Genomic DNA, 15715 nt, shown 5'->3' with positions numbered 1-15715 from the left:
CGCTATGGCGCCGAATTTAAAGTTTTTTCTGATAAATGGGTGTAGGCCTGGGATATAGATGTCTGAGTCAAATTTGAGCCAAATTGGTGTTCGTATGTCCGAACTGAAGCAATTTTAATAAAAAAATATAAAAAATTTTTGCAGGGGGCGCTGTATTGCAAAATTTCAGTTTCTTTTGATAAATAGGTGTAGGCCTTTGAGACAGATGTCTGAGTCAAATTTTAGCCAAATCGGTGTTCGTATGTCCAAACTGATGTCATTTTTGTAAATTGTACATTTGTAGGGGGCGCTATAGTGCGAAATTTCAATTTCTTTTAATAAATGGGTGTAAGCAAGGGAGATGGACGTCTGAGTCGAATTTCAGCCAAATCGGTGTTCGTATGTCTGAGCTGAAGAAATTTTTGTGATGGTAAATTTTCGAAAAAACTTCGCAAAGTTTACAACCTCGTCACACAAAAACGATGATGCCAATTCAAAAAATTCGGCTAACTTTTGATGCCCCACTTCTCTACATACTGTACACTGATTTTGAGCTCATTCGGCCAAACGGCTTAGTAGGAGATAGTTAAAATACAACTTCAGCGAAAACGCTGACTCAGCATTTTGGAAATTTCAATCCAATATGGCCAACAAAGGGTTGGTTTAGGGGTGTGGCCATAATAATATTTTTTGTTTGTCTCCTCATGATGAATCTGTCTACTGATTTTCGTGGCTCTATGACAAACTTTATGTTGGACGCGCTCCCATTGGCGCAATGCATTTCCACTTTTCAAGGGGGCGCTGCCGCAACATTTCTTTACCGACATCTACGAAACGTATATGTAAATTCAATTTCTCGCACTTCTGAATTTTAGGTAAAATTTGGTGAGTTTTCGTAAATGTTCAGAGGGTCAAAATTGAGCTCAAAGCGCAGGAGAAAGAAAAATAAGACAAATAAATAAATAAATAAATAATTAAAGCTGCAAGCAGCATTGGGCGGGACCTCGCACCGGGCGTTCCGCCTCCCCCGCGATCTGCGTCCCGGGAATGTCCACACCTCAGCTCCACTCACACCTCTCCGTCCCCATACCAGTTCCCACCCTTTAGTGTCTGTCCTCCTTACATCTGTACAGAACACCAGCGACCCTCTGCTGAAACCACCATCACCTTTAAAATGACACTTATATTTTGGAAACCCTACTGTGTGCATGTGCATTTGTTTTGTATGTGAGAGAAAGAATCAGTTTGAAAAATGAATTGAAATTGTATAACTAATTGAGCATTAAAGTGATGATTTCTCACATTTAAGGCTTTTATTTTGAAAAAACCCTATTGTGTGAGCATGTGTGTCTGTGAGAAAGAGTACTTTTGAATGAAGAAACATTGTACAAACAGTTGAGTGTTTGGTCATAAAAATGAAAAGAAGTTATGTAATAGAAATTTTGTATTATTGGTAATTAGGGTTTTATTTAGAAAAAATGTACTCAGTGTACTTTTGAATGTGTGCAAAATTTCCAATATCCAAAATAGTCCTGTGAACATGTAGATATGTCACATGTGGGGAAAAACTGCAAAATGAAAAATGAGTTTCAAACATCGCAACTTTGCTGGCTTGTAAAAAAGAAACTAAGACAGTTATGGAAAAGGTGTGAAATCGTTGTATTAAGGAGGGTTCACTCTATCTTTTGGCGCTATTTAGAAGTCAATACCACAAACGGTGTCATCGGAGTTAGTTTTAGAAATTTTATTTTGAAAGGCATATTGCGAAGTTCCTGTTGCAGATAGGTCATGAGTGTCAGCAGATGATTTGTAGAGCATGATCCAACAAAAATTTTGGCACTGGTTTCATGTCTGTACGACATTCCTACTGGCCACTAGGGCAGTTGCCGTTTTTTTCACATAGGTGGCGCTAGAGAGCCCATTTTGGCACCTATGGGGTTAATTTTTTCATTTTATCAAATTTTTCGCCAGGCCTGACATGTGTGCCAAATTTGGTGAGTTTTCGTGCATGTTCAGGGGGTCAAAATCCAGGTCAAAGTGGTGTGTGAATAATAATAATAATATTAAAGCTGCAAGCAGCATTGGGCGGGACCTCGCACCGGGCGTTCCGCCTCCCCCGCGATCCGCCTCCCGTGACCGTCCACACCTCAGCTCCACTCACACCTCTCCGTCCCCATACCAGTTCCCACCCTTTAGTGTCCGTCCTCCTTACATCTGTACAGAACACCAGCGACCCTCTGCTGAAACCACCATCACCTTTAAAATGACACTTTTATTTTGGAAAACCTACTGTGTGTATGTGCATTTGTTTTGTATGTGAGAGAAAGAATCAGTTTGAAAAATGAATTGAAATTGTATGAATAATTGAGCATAAAAGTGATGATGTCTCACATTTAAGGCTTTTATTTTGGAAAAACCCTATTGTGTGAGCATGTGTGTCTGTGAGAAAGAGTACTTTTGAATGAAGAAACATTGTACAAAGAGTTGAGCGTTTGATCATAAAAATGAAAAGAAGTTATGTAATAGAAATTTTGTATTATTGGTATTTGGGGTTTTATTTAGAAAAAATGTACTCCGTGTACTTTTGAATGTGTGCAAAATTTCCAGTATCCAAAATACAATGCAGTAAAACCTGTTTTAAGATGGAGAAAAAAAAAAAAAGTTTGGATTGTCTGGGACTTGAACCCAGGTCCTCTTGCTCCATAGGCAGCTACATGAACCACTACACTAAGGACAGCCATAGACAGCAGTCCACCAAGAAGAATTTTATAGGGACTTTGTCATTGTTAAAAGTGAAAGTAAACATAGTCTTCAAAAAATCGCCATAATTCCATAACCGTAGGTCGTATCTGAAAAATTCTTTCACTTTTGGATTCTGCAGACTTGTGGGAATTGAGTGAGGTATAACTTTTTATTCAAAAGTCTGGAATGACTGAGTACTAATTGCAGAAACGTAGAGTAACTTTCAAAGGCAGATTGCCAACTTCCTGTTGGAGTTAGCTCATGAGTGTCAGTGTATGATTTGTCGGGCTCAATCAGACCAACATTTTGGCATTTGTTTCATGTTTCTGTGACATTCCTACTGGCCGCTAGGGCCGATTTTGTGTGTTTTTTAGTACATAGGTGGCGCTACAGAGTCCATTTTAGCATGCAAGGGGTTAATTTTGATATTGTATGAAAGTGTTCACCAGTCATGACATACATGGCAAATTTGGTGAGTTTTGGAGCATGTTAAGGGGGTCAAATGGCAGTCTAAAGTGGAAAAAGTATGAAAAGAAACAAATTGTTATAAATCAATAACCGTACATCCTATCTCAAAAATTTTTGGATGTGAGAGTTGTGCTGAGTCCCGTGAACGCGTAGATATGTCACATGTGGGGAAAAACTCCAAAGTGAAAAATGAGTTCCAAACATCGCAACTTTGCAGGCTTGTAAAAAAGAAACTAAGACAGTTATGGAAAAGGTGTGAAATCGTTGTATTAAGGAGGGTTCACTCTATCTTTTGGCGCTATTTAGAAGTCAATACCACAAACGGTGTCATCGGAGTTAGTTTTAGAAATTTTATTTTGAAAGGCATATTGCAAAGTTCCTGTTGCAGATAGGTCATGAGTGTCAGTGGATGATTTGTAGAGCATGATCCAACAAAAATTTTGGCACTGGTTTCATGTTTGTACGACATTCCTACTGGCCACTAGGGCAGTTGCCGTTTTTTTCACATAGGTGGCGCTAGAGAGCCCATTTTGGCACCTATGGGGTTAATTTTTTCATTTTATCAAATTTTTCGCCAGGCCTGACATGTGTGCCAAATTTGGTGAGTTTTCGTGCATGTTCAGGGGGTCAAAATCCAGGTCAAAGTGGTGTGTGAATAATAATAATATAAAAACGAACGAAAAACAATAGGGCCTTGCTTGCAGGCAAGGCCTCTCACTGCGTGAGAGGGCCTTACCTTTCGGCTCGGTCCCTAATAAAAACGAACGAAAAACAATAGGGCCTTGCTTGCAGGCAAGGCCTCTCACTGCGTGAGAGGGCCTTACCTTTCGGCTCGGTCCCTAATAATTAAAGCCGCAAGTCGTCCACGTCCAGTAGAAGTATGTCCATCGTTCAGCAGGTTGCGCTCTAGCACCAAATTTCAATGTCTTCTGATGAATGGGTGTAGGCCTGGGAGATTGACAACTGATTCAAATTTGAGGCAAATATTTGTTTGTATGTCCGAACTAAAGAAATTTTTGTTTAAGTAAATCTGTAGGGGGTGGTTTGCAGCTAAAATTAAATTTCTTCCACTGAATGGGTGTAGGCCTGTGAGATTTACCACTGAGTCAAATTTGAGCCAAATCGGTTTTCGTATGTCCGAATTGATGCAGTTTTCGTAAAGATAAATTTAAAGGGGGCGCTGTTGAGCGAAATGGCCATTTCTTTTGATAAATGGGTGTAGGCCTGGGAGATTTAAAACTGAGTCAAATTTGAGCCAAATTGGTGTTCGTATGTCTAACATGAAGTAATTTTCATAAAGGTCAAATTGTAGGGGGCGCTTTGGTACCGAATTTCAAATTTTTCTGATAAATGGGTGTAGGCCTGAGAGATAGATGTCTGAGTCAAATTTGAGCCAAATTGGTGTTTGTATGTCCGAACTGAAGCAACTTGAACAAAAAAATATTTAAAAATTTTGTAGGGGGCGCTGTAGTGCAAAATTTCAATTTCTTTTGATAGATAGGTGTAGGCCTGGGAGACAGATGTCTGAGTCAAATTTGAGCCAAATCGGTGTTCGTATGTCCGAACTGATTTCATTTTTGTAAATGTACATTTGTAGGGGGCGTTATAATGCGAAATTTCAATTTCTTTTAATAAATGGGTGTAGGCCTGGGAGATAGATGTCTGAGTCAAATTTCAGCCAAATCAGTGTTTGTATGTCTAAGCTGAAGCAATTTTTGTGATGGCAAATTTTCGAAAAAACTTCACAAAGTTTGACACCTCGTCGCACAAAAACGGTGACACCGATTCAAAAAATTCGGCTAACTTTTGATGCCCCACTTCTCTCGATACTGTACACCGATTTTGAGGTCATTTAGCCAAACAGTTTAGTAGGAGATAGTTAAAATACAACGTCAGCGAAAACGCTGACTCAGCATTTTTGAAATTTCAATCCAATACAGCCGACTAATGGTTGGTTTTGGGGCATGGCCACAATAATATTTTTTGTTTGTCTCCTCATGATGAATCTGTGTACCGATTTTCGGGGCTCTATTACAAACTTTATGTTGGGCACGCTCCCATTGGCTCAATGCATTTCCACTTTTCAAGGGGGCGCTGCTGCAACATTTCTTTACCAACATCTACGAAACCTATATGTAAATTCAATTTCTCGCACTTCTGAATTTTGGGCAAAATTTGGTGAGTTTTCGTAAATGTTCAGAGGGTCAAAATTGAGCTCAAAGCGCAGGAGAAGAAAAATAAATTAAAAAATAAATAAATAAAGACAAATAATAAGAATCTGAGCAAGAACAATATAGCCGTTTCTATGGTAACCACGTATTTGGCCTTATGTTAAAGCTCTCGAGGTCCCCCACATGTCTGTGGGGTCAGATGTCACGTGCCGTGCACTTACACCCACATGACTGACCGTGACTGGGCGTGTCCCATTGACTCCCATTCATTCTGAGCAGGTGTAAATATGCGATTTGTGCACATGTCATGTACATTGTCGGAAAGGTCTCAGTGCCGTGAATGTGAATATGTGTGAGAGTGGCGACAGTGGCGAAAGACGACCGCGTCACTGGCGATTTCGTCCCCATGCGCCCACTGCAGACTCAATAGGCCCTGCGCCGGCTTTACTAGGCTCAGGCCTAATAATAATAATCTGAGCAAGAACAATATAGCCGTTTCTATGGCAACCACATATTTGGCCTTATTTGAAAGCTCTCGAGCTCCCCCACATGTCTGTGGGGTCAGATGTCACCTGTCGTGCACTTACACACATGTGACTGACCCCGAGTGGGCGTGTCCCATTTACTCCCATTCATTCAGAGCAGGTGTAAATATGCGATTTGTGCACATGTCATGTACATCGTCGGAAAGGTCTCAGTGCCGTGAATGTGAATGTGTGTGAGAGTGGCGACAGTGACGAAAGACGACCGCGTCACTGGCGATTTTGTCCCCATGCGCCCACTGCAGACTCAATAGGCCCTGCACCGGCTTTACTCGGCTCGGGCCTAATAAAGTTTGGTGTAGAGCCACGAAAATCGGTACACAGATTCATCATGAGGAGACAAACAAAAAATATTATTATGGCCACGCCCCAAAACCAACCCTTAGTCAGCCATATTGGATTGAAATTTCCAAAATGCTGAGTCAGCGTTTTCACTGACGTTGTATTTTAACTACCTCCTCCTTGGGCATTTGGCCGAATGAGCTCAAAATTAGTGAACAGTATCTAGAGAAGTGGGACATCAAAAGTTAGCCAAATTTTTGGGATCAGATTTACCATTTTTTTGCAAGGAGGTCACAAATTTTGTGAATTTTTTTCAGAAATTTGCCTTTACAAATCTTGCTTCAGTTTGGTCATACAATCACTGATTTTGCTGAAATTTGAATCAGTTTTCAATCTCCCAGGCCTACAGCCATTTTTTGGAAGAAATTTAAATTTTGCACTATAGCGCCCCCTACAAAGTTACCTTTACAAAAATTTCTTCAGCTCGGACATATAAACACCGATTTGGCTCAAATTTGAATCAGTTGTCAATCTCCCAGGCCTACACTTATTTATTGGAAGAAATTAAAATTTTTCACTATAGCGCCCCCTACAAAGTTACCTTTACAAAAATTGCTTCAGTTCGGACATACAAACACCGATTTCGCTCAAATTTGAGTCAGGTGTCTGTCTACCAGGTCTACAGCCATTCATTTGAAACATTTGAAATTTGGCTCCATAGCGCCCCCTACAAATTTAATTTTACTAAAATTGGTTCAGTTTGGACATACGATCACTTATTTTCCTCCAATTTGAATCATTTGCCAATCTCCTAGGCCTACACCCATTTGTCAGAAGACACTGAAAATTCACACAATAGCGCCCCCTACAAATTTACCTTGACGAAAATTGTAGCAGTTCAGACATACAAACACCAATTTTGCTCAAATTTGACTCAGTGGTACATCTCCCAGGCCTACATCCATTCAATGGAAGAAATTGAATTTTGGCTGTATAGCGCACCCTACAGATTTACTTATACAAAAATTTCTTTAGGTCGTATATACGAACACCGATTTACCTCAAATTTGAGTCAATTGTCAATCTCCCAGGCCTTCACCCATTCATCAGAAGACATTAAAATTTGGTGCTAGAGCACCGCCTGCTGAACAATAGACATGCTTGTACTGGACGTGCCCATGGTGAGGGCCTTTAGATGCTGCTTGCGGCTTTTTAAAAAAAATTTTTTTGTCTTATTTTTGTTTCTCCTGCACTTTGAGCTACATTTTGACCCCCTGAACATTTACGAAAACTCACCAAATTTTGCACAAAATTCAGAAATGTGCAAAATTGAATTTACATATAGGTTTCGTAGATGTCAGTAAAGAAATGTTGCTGCAGCGCCCCTTTGAAAAGTGGAAATACATTATGTCAATGGGAGCACATCCAACATAAAGTTTAGGTTTAGTAGAGCCACAGAAATCAGTACACAGATTCATCATGAGGAGACAAACAAAAAATATTATTATGGCCACGCCCAAAACCAACCCTTAGTCGGCCATATTGGATTGAAATTTCCAAAATGCTGAATCAGCGTTTTCGCTGACATCGTATTTTAACTATATCCTCCTTGGCCGTTTGGCCAAATGAGCTCAAAATCAGTGTACAGTATCTGGAGAAGTGGGGCATCCAAAGTTAGCCAAATTCTTAGGATCGGTGTCACCGTTTTTGTGTGACGACATCGCAAACTTTGCAAAGTTTCTTCGCGAATTTACCATTACAAAAATTTCTTCAGCTCAGACATACGAACACCAATTTGGCTCAAATTTGACTCAGACGTCCATCTCCCAGGCCTACACTGATTTATTAAAAGAAATTAAAATTTCGCACTATAGCGTCCCCTACAAATATACATTTACAAAAATGACATCAGTTCGGACATACGACCACCGATTTGGCTCAAATTTGACTCAGACATCTGTCTCCCAGGCCTACACCTACTTGTCAAAAGAAACTGAAATTTCGCACTACAGCGCCCCCTATAAGTTTTTTTTAAATTTTTTTATTCAAATTGCTTCAGTTCGGACATACGAACACCAATTTGGCTCAAATTTGACTCAGACGTCTATCTCTCAGGCATCCACCCATTTATCAGAAAAATTTGAAATTTGGACCTATAGCGCCCCCTACAATTTTACTTTTACAAAAATCACTTTACTTCAGACATATGAACACCAATTTGGCTCAAGTTTGAGTCAGTTGTCAATCTCCCAGGCCTACACCCATTTATCAAAAGAAATTGCCATTTTGCTCAATAGCGCCCCCTACAAATTTTCCTTCACGAAAATTGCATCAATTCGGACATAAGAACACCGATTTGGCTCAAATTTGAATCAGTTTTCAATCTCCCTGGCCTACACCCATTTATCAAAAGAAAATGCCATTTCACACAATAGCGCCCCCTACAAATTTACTTTCACGAAAATTGCATCAGTTCAGACATACGAACACTGATTTGGCTCAAATTTGACTCAGTGGTACATCTCGCAGGCCTACACCCATTCAATGGAACAAATTGAATTTTGGCTCATAGTGCCCCCTACAGATTTATTTATACAAAATTTTGTTCAGTTCGGACATACGAACACTGATTTGTCTCAAATTTGAGTCAATTGTCAATGTTCCAGGCCTAAACCCATTCATCAGAAGACACAAAATTTGGTGCAAGAGCGCCACCTGCTGAACAATGAGCATACTTCCCCTGGACGTGCCCTTGGCGAGGGCCTTTAGATGCCGCTTTCGGCTTTAATTTTAATTTGACTTTTAATTTGACCTTTAACCACTGCTTCTATTTTATCTTTTTATTGCTTTATATTGATATTATATTTCCATATATGTTTTATATTACATTTATACTCTTTAAACCAATGCTTCTTTTTTATCTTTTTAATGTTCCTATTTATATTCTCCAGTGTTTCATCGGTGAGGGCCCTCCGTGCCGGGGGGGTGGCTGTGGGCTCCAGTTGCTTTGACCCTCGCTCAGGGGTCTGCTCCTTGGTGGGGTATGGGGCCCTGCCGCCGCAATGCGGTGGAATTTCAACCCTCCCTCACAAGTCAGGATGTGGCTTTATGATGGCGGCGCCGGGTTGCTGGGGGCAGTGGCTGCCCCTTGGTGTGGGTGGCCCCCTGTGATAGAGCCTTCTCTCTTTTGTTTTATGGTCCCCCCGTGCTCAGCCTTTTTCTTTCCTTTATTTCTTTATCTATTTCTTTTTGTTTTATTATTATGGGTATTAACATTAGGTACATGGGTGGCGGTGTGTGTGTATGTGTGTGTGTGTGTGTGTTTGTGTGTATGTGTGTGGTGGTGGGGTGCACTAAGTTTATATGTAAAGTGCTTTGTGCTACATTTCCTTGTATGAAAAAGTGCTAAATAAAGAAAGATTGATTGATTGATTGATTGATTGATTGATTGATTGATGAGAGACAAAACATTTTCGGAAGAGCTAAACTAGTCCAGTTGAACCAACAAAAACTACCAAGAGGTAGTTTTGTGGTTAGCACTTCTGCCTTATAGCAACAAGGTCTTGGGTTCAATTCCAGTGCCAGCACACTCACATAAGTGATTCATGGCAGAGTTAATTTTTATGCATTTACATCTATTTGATTTTATTTAAAAACTCATATTTTTTAAATGTATGCATTAAAATCAATTATAATCTGCATAATTCAATCAATTCTAAAATTTATTCAGTGTAATTAGTTAATACATACCAACATGGTTTAAGTAATAAAATCTGTAAAACAAACAAGATTCTTTTGTTTTTTAATTTATGTGATTGGTTTTCATCGAAGTTATGAGAAGTTTGAAATGGGGAAACCGGAAACGGCGTCCTGTACTTCTGCTGGACATCAGCACTCAGCCCCTCATGGGAATAAGCAGTTGTCCATGTGGTGGTAAGTAATCCAAGACATCCTATGTTCAGTTACTCCCAAATGTGTCCTAATCGTGCAGTTTATATCACATCAATATCAGTTCACTTATGATCTACGTAGTTCGTGAGTATTTTAAGCAGTTTTGTCTTGGTCACGTCGCGTTAGCTATGATGCTAGCGCCCGCTAGCTTCATAGCTAACAAGCTAGCTATTTCACGGTATCTTGACTAGCTTGGTAATACAGCTTGAAACTGGACTTAACTAACCCCTTGCAGTCGGTTATCATGCTGGTTAAAATGACTACTAGTAACATCAGTAGCTACGCTAGCCGGATAGCATTTCCTTTGTCCACAACATTTAGTCTATTCATTTAGTAACAAGTTAAGCTCTGTCTAGCATTATTTTACATCAGTTTGCTCAAAGGATAACTTCAGAACTCCATGGGGTTGTTTTGGTAGGTGCAAACTCGTAACCTTTTGGCAAAATTCTGCGTTTTGAATGCAAAATGTGGCATTTCTGTAATTCTTGCCAATCTGCAACTACTACTAGTTTGGTCGATGCGTAAGCCTCTTTTCCCGCCTTTTTATCGTGATGCGCGCTTCCCATGCTGCCTTTTACAGTGAGCTTGATTTCTTGGTTTCTTGTGGTGGCTTTGACATAATTCTTCCACCTCACTGTCCGTGATACGGAGTGTGCTGCTCGTTTGTTTGTGTGTGTAAACATGGAAGCATGGATTCATTAGAGTCCATTGAATTGCATCAATGATCTAGACATTTTCTTTAATGCAGTGCTTTTCAGCCTTGGGGTCGGTGTCATGTCGGCTTTTGGACTTTGTCTGTCTTTTCTGTTTTGTTTGTCATTTCCTGTTTTATTTTGTTAAGTTTCCCTCATGTGTCTTGTCTGTTGTCTTTACTTCCGCTCCCTGATTGTGTTCACCTTTTCCCTGATTACCTGACTCCTCCCTGATTATCTCCACCTGTGTCCAATTGTCTTCCCGCCCTCCTGTGTATTTAAACCCTCAGTCTTCCCCTATTTAGTTGCCAGTTTGTGCTCTACAACTTGTTTGTGTTCACTTACCAGCGGTTTTTGGATCCTGTTCGTTTGTCTGCCGTGTTTGACCCGTTTTTCGTCCTTCGACCACCGATTCAGCCTGTTCCTATCCTGCCTGCTCGTTTTCGACCTGGTTCGTGTACCCGACTCTGTCTCTGCCTGCTCCCTTTAAATACCTCAGCCTCCACCGATTACCTGTGCTTCAACCTCCGCCTGGATTACTACCGTGAGTTAGCCTGTCCCCCATGTACCGTTGCTTGTATGACTGTCTTTCCGTGTATGACCTGGCTTGTTTATTGACCACCCTCTGTCTGTCCCTAGTGGGGATTCCGTTGGGGTTTTCCCGGCTCGGCCAAGTCAGTCACCTGTCGTTTCCACCCGCAGCCCAGACGTTTATCCCCGGAACCAGAGGCTCCACAGAAATTATATATTCTCTGTGTTGTATCATTTTCCCTGTGAAAGTGTTTAATAAAAACACTAAACCTTATTGGTTACTTGTGGTCTTGCTTTTGGGTTCAGCCTTTGTACTTAGCCTTTTACAGTCGGGACCCCACATGGAGTCGCTTGGAATTCAAATGGGGTCGCCTGAAATTTCTAGTAATTGATTTAAAAAAAAAAAAAAAAAAAAAAAAAAAAAAAAAAAAATACTAATAAAAACTATATGGTGAGTTAAGAGACAATTGTAATCCATAAAGACATGATAAACTGTGAATCTGAAACTGAAGTACTGTGGTACTGTTTATCTTTCAAATGTTCATTGTGGCCGGTTTAAGATCCTGCAGCTCTTTCATAATTCATAGTTTGAGTTATCGTTTGTTCAGTATTAATTTTCAGCGTTGTAAATCCAAGCTGGACTGACTGTACATATCCTGACCAAGGAAAATAAAATTCTCACTTTGCGCAGTAATTTACACCTGGCCGCCTCCGTCCATAAGAATATACATTATATAGACTAAATGTCATTTCTAATTAATGTTTATTTGCAACATAGTACAGCAAACTATTACATGATCAAAAACAAATTTTTTTTAGCAAAAAAAAGTCTCCATTTTGAATGTCTGGGGTCGCCAGAAATTTATGATGTTAAAATGGGGTCACAAGCCAAAAAAGGTTAGGGAACCACTGAGTTATAGGCTAATACTGTCTCCTGTCTGTACATTCTGCTTGGGTGGTTAAGAATTTAAATAACCAGACTAATACCTGTCCACTCTGCTTGTTTGTGTTTCCACCTTTAGATTAGCAAAGCAGGATGGCAGGACGAGTAACTTTCAGAGTCCTCTTTGGAGGTGAAGACAATTCAAGAAAACTTACCATTGAATCTGGAATACCAAACACTGTGGAGGAATTCGCTCTTCAAATAAAGACTTTGTTCCAAGTGACTGAGCCATTCAGACTTCAGTAAAGAGACAGAGAAATGGATGATCAGTTCATGAACCTCTCGTCAACTTCAGAACTTGAAGATAAAGCTACTGTGAAAGTTGTGCACATACCTTCTGAGACAACCAGCTCTAATCCACTCACAAGAGATACCAGCTCCACAAGCCCTAGTACTATATCTGATGGCAGCACCACAATCCCAGGTACTCCTTCCAGTGTCAGCTCCTCATCACATGAAGCAAATGATTCAGACTCCTACAGCATCAATGATACCATCATCTTGTCATCACCCGAGACCCGGTCATGTTCTTGGCCCAAACTCTTTGTTGTTCCTCGCTTCTCATACTGTGCTGAGATGATGCTCCACACCGGAAATAATGAGTTCAGTGCAAACGGGACTTTGCTGTCTCCTACCCCAAAAACACGTTCTGATATTCTTGAGGGCCTAGCTGAAGAAATCATGAAGTACACAGCATATCCAAAGGATGAGCAGTTAGAAGAAGTGCCCAAGGCTCTGATACAGTCCCACCCATGTCTACTGGAGAAAGGCACTCGCAGTGGCTGCTGTGGTTGGAAGCACTACTTGAAAATAAAGATGATGAACTTCAGATCAAAGCTCAGGTATGTTTTTTATTTAATGGGCTCTATTTTGTTCCCATCCTAAGCACCAAGTCTTTTGTTTTAACACATTTGTGCTGGCGCAAGGTGGTACAAGATATTAAATGCCAGTCCAACAGATTCATAGACTTGCATTTAATGTAAAAATAAAATTATTATTCCTCTCAGCCAAGCTGGATATCCTGAGGTTGCAGTCAGCTCTCTGAAGAATAAACGGAATGGCCAGGAGAAGCCAGCAGCCAACATTAAAAAGCCCAGGAAGGCAGAAGTGAATTTCTGTCCAAACATGCCCAGAGGTGAAACGAGAGAGTATGAAGGCGGAAAGGGCGGCTCTACTGACAGAGGTAAAAAAGAAGAAGGATGAGGCTGAGATCAAGAAGATGATTCAAGTTTGTCATTTCAGCATATAAAAATACACAGAAACGAAATATTGTACTCAGGTCCCCGACTGTCAGCAGCATTTAGTAAAAATAGTATAAGTTACTGATAAAATAATAAAAACAATAAAATACTGATATAAAAAAGATAGCAATAACAATAACGATAACACCCCCCCTAAAAATTACTTATAAATAACTAAAAAGAAAGTATTATTTATAAAGTGCACAGCAGTAAAGTACCAATTTAAAAGTGCATTCTGGGCTCAAAGTTCAGCAGGAGTTCATCATTCTCACTGCCTCTGGATAAAAACTGTTTTGGAGTCTGGTGGTCCGGGCTTGGATGTGCCGTAGTCTCCTGCTTGATGGGAGAAGGGTAAAAAATCCATGTGCAGGGTGGGTGGCATCATCCATGATGCTTTGGGCTTTCTTCCTGCACCTGCTGGTGTACAGGTCTTGGATGCAGGGCAGACAGCAGTCACAGATGTGCTCCGCAGCTCTCACCACTCACTGCAGTGCTTTTCTCTCGGCCACTGTGCAGATGTTGAACCACACAGTCACGTTGGAGGTGAGGATGCTCTCCACTGCACATCTATAAAAAGCAGTCAGGACAGAGGGGCTCAAACCTGCTTTCTTAAGTCGCCTAAGAAAATATAGACGTTGGTAGGCTTTTTTCAGCAGACTGCTAATGTTGTTTGTCCATTTAAGATTATTTGAGATATGAACCCCCAGTTATTTAAAACAGGAGACTATTTCAACCGGATCCCCATTGATGTGAAGAGGAGTAGGGGCACAGGTTTTCCTTTGAAAATCCACAATCATCTCCTTTGTTTTCTTCATGTTGATGCACAGATTGTTAGTTTTGCACCAAGCCTCCAGCTGGCTCACCTCCCTCCTGTATGCGGACTCATCGCTGTTGGTGATGAGTCCTACCACTGCAGTGTCGTCTGCAAATTTCACTATAAGATTTGATGCAAAGCGAGCAACACAGTCATGAGTGAGCAGGGTGTACAAGAGGGGGCTTAACACACAACCCTGGGGGGAACCAGTATTGAGGCAGGTGGAGGAAGATGTGGTGTTGTGGATCTTCACTGTTTGTGGGCTGTTGGCGAGGAAATCCAAAATCCAGTTGCACAGTGTTCTGCTTAAACCAAGAAGAGTAAGTTTGTCTATTAGTGTCTGTGGGATTGTTGTACTGAAGGCGGAGCTAAAATGCAGGAACCGGAGACGGACGTAAGAATCCTTTTTTTCTAAATGGGTGAGGGCCATGTGGACCAATATGGATATGGCATCAGCGGTGGAGTGGTTTTTCCGATAGGCGTACTGATGGATATCCACAGCCATATCTATATACTTCTTTATTTCTGTCATTACCAGTCTTTCGAAGCACTTCATGATGGTTGAAGTTAGAGCCACAGGGTGATAGTCATTCAGGCACGATACTGTAGAACACTTTGGGACAGGTATGATAGTAGCAGTCTTGAAGCATCTTGGCACCACCTGCTGACTTAATGACATGTTGAATATGTCTGGGAATACCACAGACAGTTGGTGGGCACAGGCTCTGAGGGTTCTCCCTGGTACCTGGTCCGGGCCTGCAATCTTCCGGGGGTTCACCTCCTGGAGGACTCTCCTCACGTCTGTTGCTGTAACTCTGAGGGTGGGGTCACTGGATGTTGTGGTGAGCCTGGAAGGAGAGGAGGTGTTAAGAGCATCTACCTAAATGAAGACCTAGACACACTGGTTAAAGAATATGTGGTAAGTATGTCAGCCTACTGTCCTTTGTACCAGACATAATTAATTTCCATCCAGATGTGGCATTCATGAGAATGGGATGGACGTGAGGACACACTGACCTTGACCACCAATAGTTCATCCTTGAGTCCAATGGGTTGTTTGTTTAGAATGAGAAATTCCCACAAGGCAAATTGTGGTAGTGCTGTCACTTTGTAGGAAGTAAATCCACTTGGTCCAGAGGAGCTTGCGAATAAAGTGGGCCAGGTCCTGGCACCTAAACGCCCCTGCAATGCCAGGGACGACATTTCTCACCCAAATAACAAGGTGAGTACACAGACACTTCATAGTTCTTATGAACCAACAGTTTTTACTTCATTGACATATGTTTCTTAAGTGTTTAGTAAGAAATGCCTTTCTGATAATGTCAGGTCATTTTGATTCTCAGTTCTGATCAGCTGGAT

At 41.0% G+C, this 15715-nt stretch overlaps 1 protein-coding gene across 1 annotated transcript; it reads left to right on the top strand.

The window, feature by feature from the left end:
• Nucleotides 1-12418: 12418 nt before the first annotated feature.
• On the top strand, nucleotides 12419-13504 carry LOC115421082 (uncharacterized). Its single transcript, XM_030136833.1, has 2 exons — nucleotides 12419-13143; nucleotides 13309-13504. Exons 1-2 carry the CDS (start codon nucleotides 12560-12562, stop codon nucleotides 13502-13504), a joined length of 780 nt encoding a protein of 259 aa, XP_029992693.1. The 5' UTR covers nucleotides 12419-12559.
• Nucleotides 13505-15715: the final 2211 nt, after the last annotated feature.

The sequence above is a fragment of the Sphaeramia orbicularis genome, chromosome 1 (genome assembly GCF_902148855.1).
Source record: "Sphaeramia orbicularis chromosome 1, fSphaOr1.1, whole genome shotgun sequence".
NCBI lineage: Eukaryota > Metazoa > Chordata > Actinopteri > Kurtiformes > Apogonidae > Sphaeramia > Sphaeramia orbicularis.
The sequence above is the reverse complement of the archived record's forward strand: the minus strand, read 5'-3'. Positions and strand labels throughout refer to the sequence as shown.

Coding starts and splice junctions, on each gene's coding strand:
- LOC115421082 (XM_030136833.1), top strand. CDS start 12,560: ATGGATGATCAGTTCATGAACCTCTCGTCAACTTCAGAACTTGAAGAT. Junction 13,144..13,308: donor AACTTCAGATCAAAGCTCAG/GTATGTTTTTTA, acceptor TATTCCTCTCAG/CCAAGCTGGATATCCTGAGG.